At 32.5% G+C, this 13,398-nt stretch overlaps 1 protein-coding gene across 2 annotated transcripts in view; it reads left to right on the top strand.

Annotated features, from left to right (window-relative positions):
* The window catches only part of LOC137931605 (V-type proton ATPase 116 kDa subunit a 1-like), a 30,170-nt gene that overhangs the window by 6,493 nt on the left and 10,279 nt on the right, over positions 1 to 13,398 (top strand). For both annotated transcript variants that reach the window (XM_068775057.1, XM_068775056.1), the window contains exons 2-4: positions 7,044 to 7,187; positions 12,152 to 12,328; positions 12,851 to 13,011. In XM_068775057.1, the coding sequence (XP_068631158.1) occupies positions 7,071 to 7,187; positions 12,152 to 12,328; positions 12,851 to 13,011 (455 nt within the window). In that variant the 5' untranslated portion in view covers positions 7,044 to 7,070. The remainder of the gene's footprint in view (positions 1 to 7,043; positions 7,188 to 12,151; positions 12,329 to 12,850; positions 13,012 to 13,398) is intronic.

Here is a 13,398-nt window from a genome sequence, read left to right as displayed (position 1 = left end):
ACAAGCCGCTTCCAACCTGTACTATTGGAAATATATATGAGAGATGTCTATGCCTACTAATAAACATCCTATGGCTAAAATGATGATGATACTTTACTTTAAATGAGAAAAACTGGAAAACTCTAATTGTGTACAATATTAAGAAGTGAAATAGAGTTTAAAACGCCTTCATAGCTGAGATCATCCACTGAAAAAAAATTTAATAATTAAATGATAAAGATAAAATACGTTAATTCAACCTTGGAACTTTTAAAACAATTCTTATTGATCGTCAACTTATTATCTAATTAATCTTAAATCTATTTTATTTTTAACTCTATTCTGCTTGGCAAAGTGTTATAGTTGTGGAGAAGAAGCAGGAAAAAACTCCACAAAACACATCTTTTAATAAAGTATAACGCAGGTTTATTCATATACACTATGCCCAAACGAAATCAAAATATAGCGACATCTCTGCCAAGGATTCTTATTATTTACATGTCGATTTATTGAATATTAACCTTTTTTCTTCCATTTATTTTTAATGTGTTTTAAATTTTGTTAATGGTTCAATAATAAGTTTTGTGGCTTTATATATAAAAAAAATCTGATTCCGTTTATTACAAATGAATGTATTTTTGCAGACGAAACTTTACAACTGGTTTTTCATGGTGCCAATACATGGTGTAAATACATTATGTATGACCACTGTTTCTCGTTTTATTGTAAATGTACAAAATATTACCATATATATATTGTGAGGCCACTGTAAGAACATTGACCTCTTTAAACTGATTTCTCAAAAAGATTCACGGCCCTAAGTCGTAAATAGTTCGGACGGCACTCTTTTGTATCGCAGATAGAATATAACGCTGTGGAAATAACTAAAATACACTATCCTAGCAGGATAATCTAAATATCAAAGTAGCGTTTTATCTTCCTTACCGCATAAACGGATTGTGACATCCAGGAGCATCGTAGAGTCAACGTAGTTGTAACGTTACAACATCACTATTTATTGTTATATTTACAGAGATATTTTAGGGGATTTTACATTCGATATAGAAAATTTCATACACTTAGTTTTTTTAGATGTTGTCAATAGCTACTTTCATTAAGGCAAAATTTTATAGGAGTACGGTATACAAAATGAAACTACAGAAAATGTACCGACAGTTGCATCGAATGCGGCTTAGTCTTTGAATTGGAATGTTAAACGCGTATCGAGTGACAGACCAAGCCGATGTATCCTCAAAGAAGCCCCTTTATGGAGTAGCACCTTTAGCAAGATCTAAGAGGAGATTCAACATGCCAGCTGATACCCGAAAGAACCAGCTCTTGGAACAGAGGTGATTAACGTTTTTCACAGCAAACGCGCAATGAATTTTTTTAGCTGGGTAGGAGAGATAGTGAAAATAAATATGTATTATATTAATAAACGGTAATTTAAAAAAATTAGTAGTTCCGAAATTTTGCAACGGACGCATTACAGATAATTCGTGGGTGCGGGTTTGGCCATCATTTCCTATAGCATAGTTACTGTAAAGTGGTTTAGATTAAGGGGAAACGACTACCGAAAACCCGGCGAAGCTATAAATGCCAATGGGCAAACGGCATTTTTCATAAAAAACGAGACGTTCAAATATAAACGTATAAGTGAAATGAATAATAAATGTGTTCAATGTACAGTTTCATTTTCTAATACGGCTGTTTACTTTATTGTGTACACTATAAATTAAACAGTCTTGTAAAAATCTTTAATACTGAAGTTTTAGTGTTTCATTAACCATCGACACGGTTTCACGAAAACATAGTATAAATAACCTTTTAACAATGTACAAGTAATAAAATGTTTTACGCCACTGGATTTGGCCAATTTTCGGGAAAACATAAATATTTAAACGTTCCCCAAATAATAGAGCATATGTAGCTATCCTGTTGTATGTAGCTTACATTTATCTTAAAACTGTGCTTACGTCATTTCACGGTATGTAAAGAGATGAGCTTATTAGTGATCTGGGTTCGGCAATTGTTTATGTACAAAGTTGTTAATTAGCGTAACTACCTTGTCTGCACGTATGACAGCACGTATCGTTTCTACTAATTTGGTAAAATTCAAAACAGTCAACGACAGCTTTTGTTTTTATTTTACTTAAAAAAAATTGGTAGTACAATAGTCACAGATTGTTTCAAATCATCTGTTGAAAATCCCATCGATTATGTTTTAGGAATAACTGCTTGAAAAGTCAAGTAAGTTATGCTTTTGTATAATAAATTTAATTTGCATAAACTAACAATACATAGCTAATAAGACTATCAGTCGTTTTCAGTAATGATTGTGAATTGAGAATATTAAAAACATATAGCGTAGTGAAAATTTACAATAGTCATTTGTTAACTGACAATTTAGTTTTTAATCTCATCATAAATTTAAACTTTATCTACAACTTTCGTATTTTATTATTTCCTCCCCATAAGTTTCTAATAAGACCGATTCTAAGCGGCCTCAGTTTACTGTCTTCCAAAGATCTTTTTACTTTATGTAGACGTGTTACACTGCGCTTGCCGGTTCGTGGTCTCCACTAAACAACCTTAAAAGCAGAAAGTGTTAGCGCTAAGAAAAAATCTTGCAGAAGCAACATCATCAATATTTTTATCTATGGTTGGTTAAAACCTGCCCCATACAAGATTGAATGTCTTGTAACTTTAGCGTCTTCGTATGCGAATACAGCGTGGTCTTGCCTGGTTGCAATTTGTCTTTGCTTTTATTTTAGATTTTTGTCGTTGCGTCGTTTGGAAAGTCGAGAACACGTTTCGGTCTCTCGGCGAGATGTTTGAGATGTCTCCGAAGGAATTTCTTTGTTGACGGAATTTACAATTAACGCATGTTGTTCATACAGTAATTAATACAAATATACACTTTCGTTTGAACGAACCTTTCATTTAAAGTACTTGTCTTTATGTTACTTATATGTATGTCAAGGTATAATGCAAGCAAACAGATTATGTAGCATTTAACATGCTCAAATGAAAGGTTCTACTAATTTCATGGTTAGATTTTATTGATTTAAAGATTATTGTCGCAAACAGTTACGAGTGTATCATTATAGGGAAATCGGTTTTTAGGTATAACTTAAGAAATCTCAGAATTACCAGAACTGGCTCACGTTTGTATAAACCTACATAAATAAAAAGAAAATTCATAAGACGTTTATTTATTGAAATGTTTAACGGCAAAGTAATTATATTTCAGATTCAACAACTAGCAAATACTACTTTAGAAACTTATAACAAGTTCGGAATAGGCCCTTTTAGTGGCAGCTACATTTACATATCAATATATTCTCTAGTTTTTTACTAAGTTGGTTCAATAGACACGTTTAAAATTTTGTTTAAATTTCATGGCTTTTGCAAATAATGAACATAAATAAAAACGAGTAGCCATTAGACCTAAAATAGCTTTCAGGTACAAAGTTGAGTAATAAACTAAGCAAGGAAGTTATTCTAAGAAGAGACTTAATTTAATCTATTCCACTCACGCGACCATTGACAATCGTTACGTTTATTCATTGTTAACTTACTAACGATACTAATTTAAAAAGATGAAGCACACTATAGTTTTTGTTCAATGTTTTCTGTTTTCATCTTCCTGTTTTTAAGCGTTTGTGTAGGAAATCGAAACGACACTATTGTTAGAGTAAATAATAACGTCTTCAAACCATTCAGTGTTGGGATAAAAAATGTTGCGGTTCGCTAACCGCGGGCACATAAAAACCTAACCTTGCTTCAGTCCATAAAAATTATCCGAGCTGCTTCACTGAGTGGGAACGTTTACCTCGTCATTTTTGATAATCAGTGACATAAATAGAATTAATAATTAATTATGGTGGTAAAATTAAAACCTATTTTACTGCTTTTTCATCTATTAATTTATCTCTGGAAACAGGCTGGGTAAAATGCTGGAGACATCTTTGTCACTTCATTTAAGTCACAGGTTTTTTAGAAGATAAAATAAAGGTGAAAAAACCCATTTTAATTTGTTGTGATCTCATCTCAGATATCATCAAATAGAGCTCTTCTGGCATTCTTCTCACAGCATACAGAGGTGTTCATTGCAAATAAATATAAGTGGATAAATAAATGATGATTGAAATCTTCTTAACGTCGATATCCTGTTAAATGCTACACAAGGAAAACCAACGTCCAAAAATTACGCTTGTCGCCAAATATTTGAGTTGCAATATCAATAAATTTATAATTAACTGTTGTCTGAATAAATATTTATACTAATCTTTGATAAAATAATAATAAAAATCATAAATTATTATTACTTAAATATTTTTAAAAATGATCGCAAGAACAAGTTACTCTACAAAAAAAATATAATTATTACAGAGATAAAGGCGGTAAGAATAAATCATTACAATAAATAAAATTGAATATGAAAACCTTTTGTTTTAAATTCAACACGTTATCTATCACCATAGTTTACCACGAAGATAGCATAAAATTGTAAATATGTCAATAATTATAAGAGCCACTGTTTACAATGAATTAAATACTGTACCCACTGATGCGTAAGTAAGGGTATCGGAAAAACGCTTGTTTTGCTTGTTGAATATTTCATTTCTGCAAACGTCCAAGATGATAATTGCACATAGGCTTCAGAATCCTTTGGTAGTAACAGATAAAAAGTAAAAGTGATTGAAATCATGAAATGTTTTATTGATAAAGAAATTATAAGATTTATACAAACTTATTTATCTTACCCGCTCGAAGACAATTTATCATTTTTTTAATGTAAATTCAGACTGAATTTACATTGCTTGACATAAATTTATAACGAGATTTTTATACGTGTATTATCTTTACGTAATACATATATAATTAATGTATCTATATTTTCCATGGTCACGTCATAGTCAGAGAACTATTTTACTAATTTCAATCATCATGATTTACAAGTTTCGCAATACTTTTAAGAACAGAGCTTCCTAACTAGGTGCCCACGCACCGCAGGGAGTCAATTTTATTTTTGAGGGGGGCAATTCGAAAGTAGACTCGAGACGAGTTAACCCATTTCGTTTTAATATAAAATACATATGTTATATAGAGGGGCGTAAGAGTTTTAGAAAGGCTAATATAAGAAAAGTGTAAGGGCATGGGGCGTAAAAGGTTAAAAATACTGTCTAAGAAAGTTTCTATAGAAAAAAGTTACGCAGAAACTTAAAAAATATCTAAAAATATCAACACTGTTGCTAATTTGCATATTTGACAGTACATTATGAACTTTGCGCGTTTGACAATTTGCTTTGAGGTTGGAATTTATGATTTATAGCTAAGATAGAAATACGGGTGTCGGATCGGGTAGTACACATGCAAATAATATTTAGCCGCACAGGTGGAGTCGTTTGTTCTTTGCAACGTCATTTGTAGATAAATTTTTATTTTTATAGATAGAACATTTAAAATTTACCACATGAATAATAGAAGTTTAATTTAATAATATATTTTTTACGCATTCGATAGAATTTGAAAACACTGCTGGTTTTACGTTAGAGATTTAAGACGTATTGCCTAGATCACACCTGTCTATCGATAATGTAAGTCGACCTTGTAATGTCGAAGAAGGGTGATATTCGCACGCAGTAGATAATCAACTCGCTGTTTGCCCTCATTCCGATCGCTTGACCGTCAACACGAAATGGCATTTTAATTACAACTCTTGATTCTTTACGTCGCTCCTTCATAGATGAGTGTTTTTCGTTCAAGACCTATATATCGAGGATTTCATACTGATATATAATGATAACATACACTTAATATTTTTATTTTAATTTTGCAATAATTGAAAAAGATAGTTTCAATTAAAAAAATACAGTAAAACCATAAATAAATACATTTTAATATCAAGGAAAATTAATAATCGCATAATATTCCTTTCTGCTGTCTTTCAATGTTTATGGTAAATAGTAAAGAAATAACTTATATGCTCAATATATTTTACTCTTATTTTTTATTTTCGATATAAATTTTCTACTAGATCTATCAATGCAATGAAATATTTCTACTATAAAAGCCTGGAGATATACGAAAAAAGTTTTTTCTTACAAATCGACGGAGACGAAGGCTATCCGTAGTATCTGCATTAATTTATGGTTTATGTAATTAGTTATCTTGAATGTTGATGAGATGTAAACACTTGCAGAGATAATTTAAATGCTTGTTAATATATAAAACATGCATTCTTAAATATCAGATTCATCACGATATCTCTGGAAGATAAAGAAACATGAAATTTAGTAGGAATATTGCTTTGGTTAAATAGCGTTCAGTTCAGTTAGAGTTATGGCAGATTCCCACGAAATTCCACCCGAAAGGGGGTAGAAAAGGTTTTACATTAGGTTCACGAGTGGGAGACATATTTTTATGACCTTAACGTAAGCATAGGCCATAAAAACATAACATATTTCAAAGGCTAAAAAAAAAAATCTATCTTTACTGGGAGATTTGAAATAGGTGTATAAGTTTTAGAGCTTTTTACTGACAAATGAGCTTTAACACTTATAACCAATCGTCCTGTAACAATCTAACCTTGTTTCGTTTGTCAGCACTATGAAATGTGTCTGAATATTTACGTAACCGAGGGCGACGTTCGAAGTGATGTTGTTAATTGTTTTAAGACCTCTTGAGCACCGTTGAATACATCTCTTTGTTCGATACTCTGAATATATATATATATAAATATAGTATAAATGTATTTTCATTGTTTTGTTAATTTGTATTATCAATTACTAACACTGTAACGCTCGACTCTTTGAAAACCAATACCGCTTGTAAGTGCTACAATAAGCGATTTGTAATACATTGTGTCGTTTACTTTCAATCAGTGTACAATATTCTTGTATTACTGATGGCCATCGCTGAGGCCGTTATAATTACTCCTGCGAGAGGCAAATAACTCGTTACCACTACAAAGTCTACAGGGACTGCTCTAATTTTTGATAATATAAGATATTAAAGGTTTTTACACATATAACCAATCGTTGTTTGCTCTATTACAGAGGCAGTTGGAACAATAGATCACCAACATGGGGGCGATGTTCCGGAGCGAAGAGATGGCTCTGTGCCAACTCTTCATTCAACCTGAGGCGGCGTACACCTCCGTCTCCGAGCTAGGCGAAGCCGGTTCTGTGCAATTCAGAGACGTAAGTATTAATATGTTCAGTCTCTACAGTACACTGAACTTTTTAGCTTCTCATTACAATATTTCATATAGTTCAACAAAGCTGTAAAACGCGTAAAATGTACAGCATCGGACATCACCAATCATGGATGAATTTTGTTTTGTTAAAGATCTAAAACACTACAGACGTAATAAATTTTATTATGAATCCGGCGTCACTGCTTAAACCTTTGACATCTTTTATTAAAAATAATTAAAAAAATGGTGATTCGAATCACACGGCCCGTAAAACAGAAACTTATGTAAAAATTTTCATTTTAGAACCACAGCTCGGCCTGTAGTTCGAGATTAATTAAATATAATATTGAATATTGAAGAATGTATTAAAAATTGTCATATTTTTATGGTGAATGTTATTACATATATGCAATTAAAAACTAGCTTAACAAATTAGAAATTAGAGACTAAACGAGCTATGATGCTCATGTCATTTTTGAAAATATTTTATGCTATATCTGACAAATGGTTTTGAGAATCATGAATTGTAACTATTGTCTAAATTTAATTATAGAACACGTCAATTGTATTACTGTCTGTGTGGTCGACGTTTAATATAAAAACAATTTATAAGATGTAATAATATTAAAATAAATAGTCCATTGTATTTATTTACTCACAGGTTCAAAGATAAATGATCGCTGGGCGTTTTAATAGAGACAATGTTGCAGATATAATTAATAAATAATAATTTCACTTATTTATGGTGTTAAAAAATTTATGATGAAATAGTTTATAGAATAGTTTAGAGGTCAGATTTTTATTCTAACTATTGCAGTTTGGTAACTTTGTCGCAATAACAAAAAGTAATATCAAAAGGGAAAAAAATAAGTATTCTTTTCTTTGACGAATAAAGTTGCATAAAGGTATGAGATATACAACGATGCACTACAGTATTAAGTTTCGGCGCCGCTATGGCGAACGATTTGCTTTTCAAGGCCAAGAAAGACATCCCGCGGGTGCAAGCTGCATAAAGATGACGTCAGCTAACGTTAAAACTCTGAATAATATGTATTTATCATTTGCGGTCGCTAGATCTTAAATTAATACTTTTAATGTTTTCAATTGTGCAGATTACTCTAGTTTAGATTTTTAAATTCAGATTAAAAAAAATAATAATGACTTTCAGTTTTAAATACACATGTCGTTGTTTAAATTGATAAACATGGTATAAGGCAGTTAAAAGTGGGTATAAAAGACGTAAAAAGGCAAATAAATTAACTGACTAATTACTTGATTACAATCTTGTGTAAGCAATCGAAATTATCAAACGAATTGGCAAGTTACAGTAGCAAGATAGGCATAGCGCGCAGAACTGATGGCAGCTGTAGACTATAGGTTCAAGAGTGGGGGTCACAAAGAGGCCAGCGCAAAGGAGGACTATCATCCACCAGGTGACACAGACAGCCTTGTTAAGGTCGTCGGAAGTCGCCTGGATGCAGGCCGCTTTTAAATTGATCCAATTGGAAATCTGTGGGAGAGGCTTTTGTCTAACGATGGACATCCTACGGCTGAATTAATGATGATGATTATGAATGATGTATATACTGTGTTAGTAAGAAATCAGTCGCTCTTTACATACATTTACTAAAGATACGTCTCTTTTTTCCATCTCTTCCATAAATCAACGAGGCGAAAGATCATCCCGTTGATTCAAAATCAAATGCAAAATATTTTTATTCAAGTAGTCATTTACATGCGCTTTTGTCTTGTCGATTATTTTAACATTGTATGTAGAGAGCTACCATCGGCTAGGAACGCTGATCTGTTATGTAGGTCCGACCAGAAACTCAAAAGATGCTCTTTTAAATGAAATTTAACTACTCTATTATAATAACTATCATGTTAATAAGTCTACAAACCAAATTTCACACATTTCGATCATCTAAAAGCTCTGAATGCTAAAATAAGATTTATTTTTTCCATTATACATGCGTATACTTTGGTAAAGAAATACTAAAATAAAACGGGAAAAGAGCAACCATAAAAAATGCTGGTGCATTAATAAAACCGAAGAGGTGTTTTGTTATTCAGAAAATGACAAGTGACGCAAAAAACATCCGTAGATCTTCTATTAAATCACTTTGACTCTTAATTAACTTAATTGACACATAAGTAAGATCTGTTTGTTCGTATTCTATTTTTGCCGGTAAACGACGCGTCAATGCGAAATAGACTTAAAGTCCGATGCTCTAAGTTGGCGCATAGCGTAACAAATCTTTTATTTGTCTAGTATCAGATGTTCGGTCCAAGTATTTCAAGAAAATTGGATACAAGGTAAAATTTTGGGTAAAAATATTCATGACGTAACAATAAAAGCTGAATTTAGCTTTATAAGTTTCTCTTAATTGGCTTTAAAGATATTAAACAGGCATGTACTCAAGATAACTGTACAGAAATGTGTTATAAATAACACGTTACGAGTTTAGTTCGGCTGATATTAATTCCCACAAATGCGACGTAATTCCACGCTCTGCATACGAAGCGACCTATACGTTGTTTTTTATAACATGGCCCTTAAAGCGTGTATTGAGAAGTATTAAGTGCCATTGAAACGATAAGAAGAAACCGTTTCAAACTTTGTGATAAGCAATATTTACTGACTGTTGATATTTTTAACTCCTGTTTATTAAAATATCGCTTAAAGTTTACATACAATGTTTCCGCTTATGAATCGCCAGCGAACATTAAAGTCACCATAAAATACATTTTAAATGCATATTCATGGCTGATAAACATTCATTACGGACTCTATTTACGATTTACATACTTTGCATTGTTCATTAAACCAACTCTAAGACGATATCGAAAAAAAGAGGTCCTTTTTTCTCATTTTACGAGTGTAAGTTAAAAACAAATTAATGCAGATGTCTGCAGATAATGAATTAAAATATATTATATTGTCTACTGATATAAACTCGTTCAATAAATCACGTTATAAGGCCATCGAGTAATACTTTTTGGGAGACACGAGGTCGTCTCCTCAGCGCATGACACGCCACACCCAAAATATGCAACTTGAATGTCGAACGGGAATGTACAAAGTAATATAAATTTATCGGATTTTTTTGCATTAAGAAATTACGAACTAGGCAAATATTTTTTATGTAGTGTTAATGACAACGTACAAATATATTATTTTATTGAACGGTCTTTTCCAAAACGCGATTTCTTCTTGACAACCATCGACATGTTTATTTATTTGGTAAACACAATATCAGCTATATAGTTGATAGTTGTTTAGTGCATAAAGCATTTAAATTAGGTGTCATAGCAATAGATTTTGAAAGCATGTTCCAATTGAAAATGAAAACAAGTTTTATAATAAAATACTTCATTAGGATTTCTTTAGAAGGACCTGTAGATAGTTTTATATCCTGCAAACCAAGTGTGTCATAATAAATAAATACTTCTTAACATCTCAATCGAGTTGCCTCTTCTATTTTTTAGTGTTGTGGGGTCTTTTGTTTTTATACACAAAATTAGGCGCTTACTGTAGCCCTATGGCAGAGATTGGACTACTTTTGTAGGTCTGCGATAGATATTGTTTATAAATATCTTTTTGTTACATGATCCCAGATTATATAGGCATACTCAAGTATCGTACTTACATAAAGCCTATACCATTTAACAAGTCTTTTGTGTTTGAGTTTTTACCGAGAAGTTGAACAAGAACCTTCCAAGGTTTTTTTGTGTGGCTATATAACAGCTGATTACTTAGAATCCATTGACATAGAATATATATTTTTAACTATACTATAATGACCTCCAAAGAAAATTATATTAAACATTGGTTTATAGTAATTGTCCAGACATCTTGGCGATCTTAGGAGAGCCCTATGCAATGCCGGGGACGTCTATTGGCTGACTGGATGATATTACGACTTTTGACGTTTATATATTTGTAACTGATCTAATCTATATAAATAAAGTCTACAAAACACATATTACTGGAAAACATCTCTTCCAATTGCATTAAGCCCTATACGCTGATTTTGTAGAGTTGTCGACCATGGATCATGTAAGGACATCGTACCTCATTGAGTAGCATTAAAGTATCTTCTAAAGGTGACTAGGCATCTAATTTAGAATGTATTTAATTTACATAGCGCGTGAATATATATTATATTTAGACCTTTCAATTTGATAATATAAATAAGCATTGTGTAACAGTCGTAATTTTCATCGCCCATGGTACAATATATTTATATTTGATAAGACAAGATCGGTTCTTTTCATTCATCGATAGAAGCTAGAGTGGAACGCCGAATAAACGAAAGGAGTTATCTTTAAACAAATTCGTGAAAAATGTTAATTCGTCTTATTTTACAATTATCATTTAAACGGGTAATTGTTGATAGTTGTAAAAACTTTAAATTGGAGAAGGTATAGCATATTTGGTAAGGTTTCATAAATAATAAATAACGTTTCAAAAAGCGTTTTCAAAATTCAGATTGCTACATATCAAAGTTAATTATTGTTTACAATCTGTCTCTGCAGACTTTGCACTACCAGAAATTATAGCCTATGTACTCTAACAGAAAAAATAAATTGATGTAATATATTTCGGAGTGATCACTTTGTACAGAGTGATACAGGGAAATAGGTGTGAATGTTTTAAAGCTTTTTGCTGAATCTATGTGCTGTACTTCACCTCTTTTAAGCAAACTTATAATCAATCACCCTGTACGTATTCTTCTCACTGCTGTACAAAAATTACGGGGCTCCTTGTACCTTGTCACTTCATGATGCGTTCTTCCAAGCGACCTAAGAGTTCGTCCATTAGGAGAGCGGAAAATATCTATGTAACAGCTGGAACCGAAGCTTCCAACGGACCCTTAGGTTAACAATAATAATCCGCGGGAACTCTAAATTCAAATAGCAAGAAGTGTCTCGACTTTCCAGTACTAAAAATGTATATTTTTACAGTTAAATCCGGACGTAAATGCATTTCAACGCAAATTCGTGAACGAAGTCCGCCGATGCGATGAGATGGAACGGAAATTGCGTTACATCGAGGCAGAGGTGCACAAAGATGGCGTCCACGTACCGCAAGTCAAGGAACCGCCGCGTGCGCCCAATCCGAGAGAGATTATTGATCTTGAGGTAAACAAAAGTAATTTAATTTACTCATTAACTGTAACTTATATATAGGTTTCTAAGTAAAATTTTATTTTTATTCCTTTAAAGAACTTTTTATCGACACCCGTATATAGTTTTAAACGTCTGATTAACTTTCAAAGCAGTTTCTTTCAGTCTACAGTAGATATTTACTGAACAACATTAGAGTTGGTAATAAATTTTAAGAACACGAAACCTGCCACCGTTCTTTATACATTCCTAATCTATTGAAACAGCCTTGGTCCTCCAGGGAGCCCTCAAGCTTCGCTAGCTCAAAAGAAGTTTTAGGCTAAGCGACCTCTGCGCCCTGCTCTCTTGAACCCACGGATTTAGCAAATGTTGTTTAGCAATCCACTTGGACAGCAAGCTAAGTAAAAAAAAATCCATGTGATAAACTTTATTTCGGAACTTAAATTACCTTTCCCAAGCACCTAGTACAGGGATCACGTACTAACCTTCAAACTATCTAATAAATTACAAATATTATTTACATTGTTATTTTTTCAGGCACATCTGGAAAAGACGGAAAACGAGATATTGGAATTGTCTCACAACGCTGTGAATTTGAAGCAGAATTATTTGGAACTTACGGAGTTGAGACACGTGCTGGAGAAAACTGAAGCTTTCTTCATCGCCCAAGAGGAAATCGGCATGGACTCCTTGACGAAGTAAGATATATATGACAATAAATAATACTTTGAAAAAAAAAAGAGAAACAAGGCAAAAAAATTAACAAAACTGATATTAGTCAACTAGATATTAAGGACTAGGACAATTCAAAAGAGCTTAGCCTATGCGATATTGGAAGGCGGAGTATAACGTGATGCGGTCGTAATGAGGGAATTTGGGTTTGTCGAACGTAATTCAAAGTAGTTATTAGGCTGTTACTCGAAGTTCGTAATTAGTCAACAAGACGATTATTCTTTTTTGTTTGAAGTGTGACGTTGGCAGAGAACCGGGAGTTAGCAATTGGAAGATAAAGAATGAATGTTCAAGTGTGGCGGCTACAAATATATTCTTAGACTTGCATCTTTTATCATTTCGAATTTATTACT

The sequence above is a fragment of the Battus philenor genome, unplaced genomic scaffold, assembly GCF_028537555.1.
Source record: "Battus philenor isolate CCGP_79_NKW_IND1 unplaced genomic scaffold, ilBatPhil1.0.hap1 SCAF_8, whole genome shotgun sequence".
In the NCBI taxonomy this organism is placed as follows: Eukaryota; Metazoa; Arthropoda; class Insecta; order Lepidoptera; family Papilionidae; genus Battus; species Battus philenor.
Note: the sequence above shows the minus strand (reverse complement) of the source record. Positions and strands in the feature narration are given on the sequence as shown.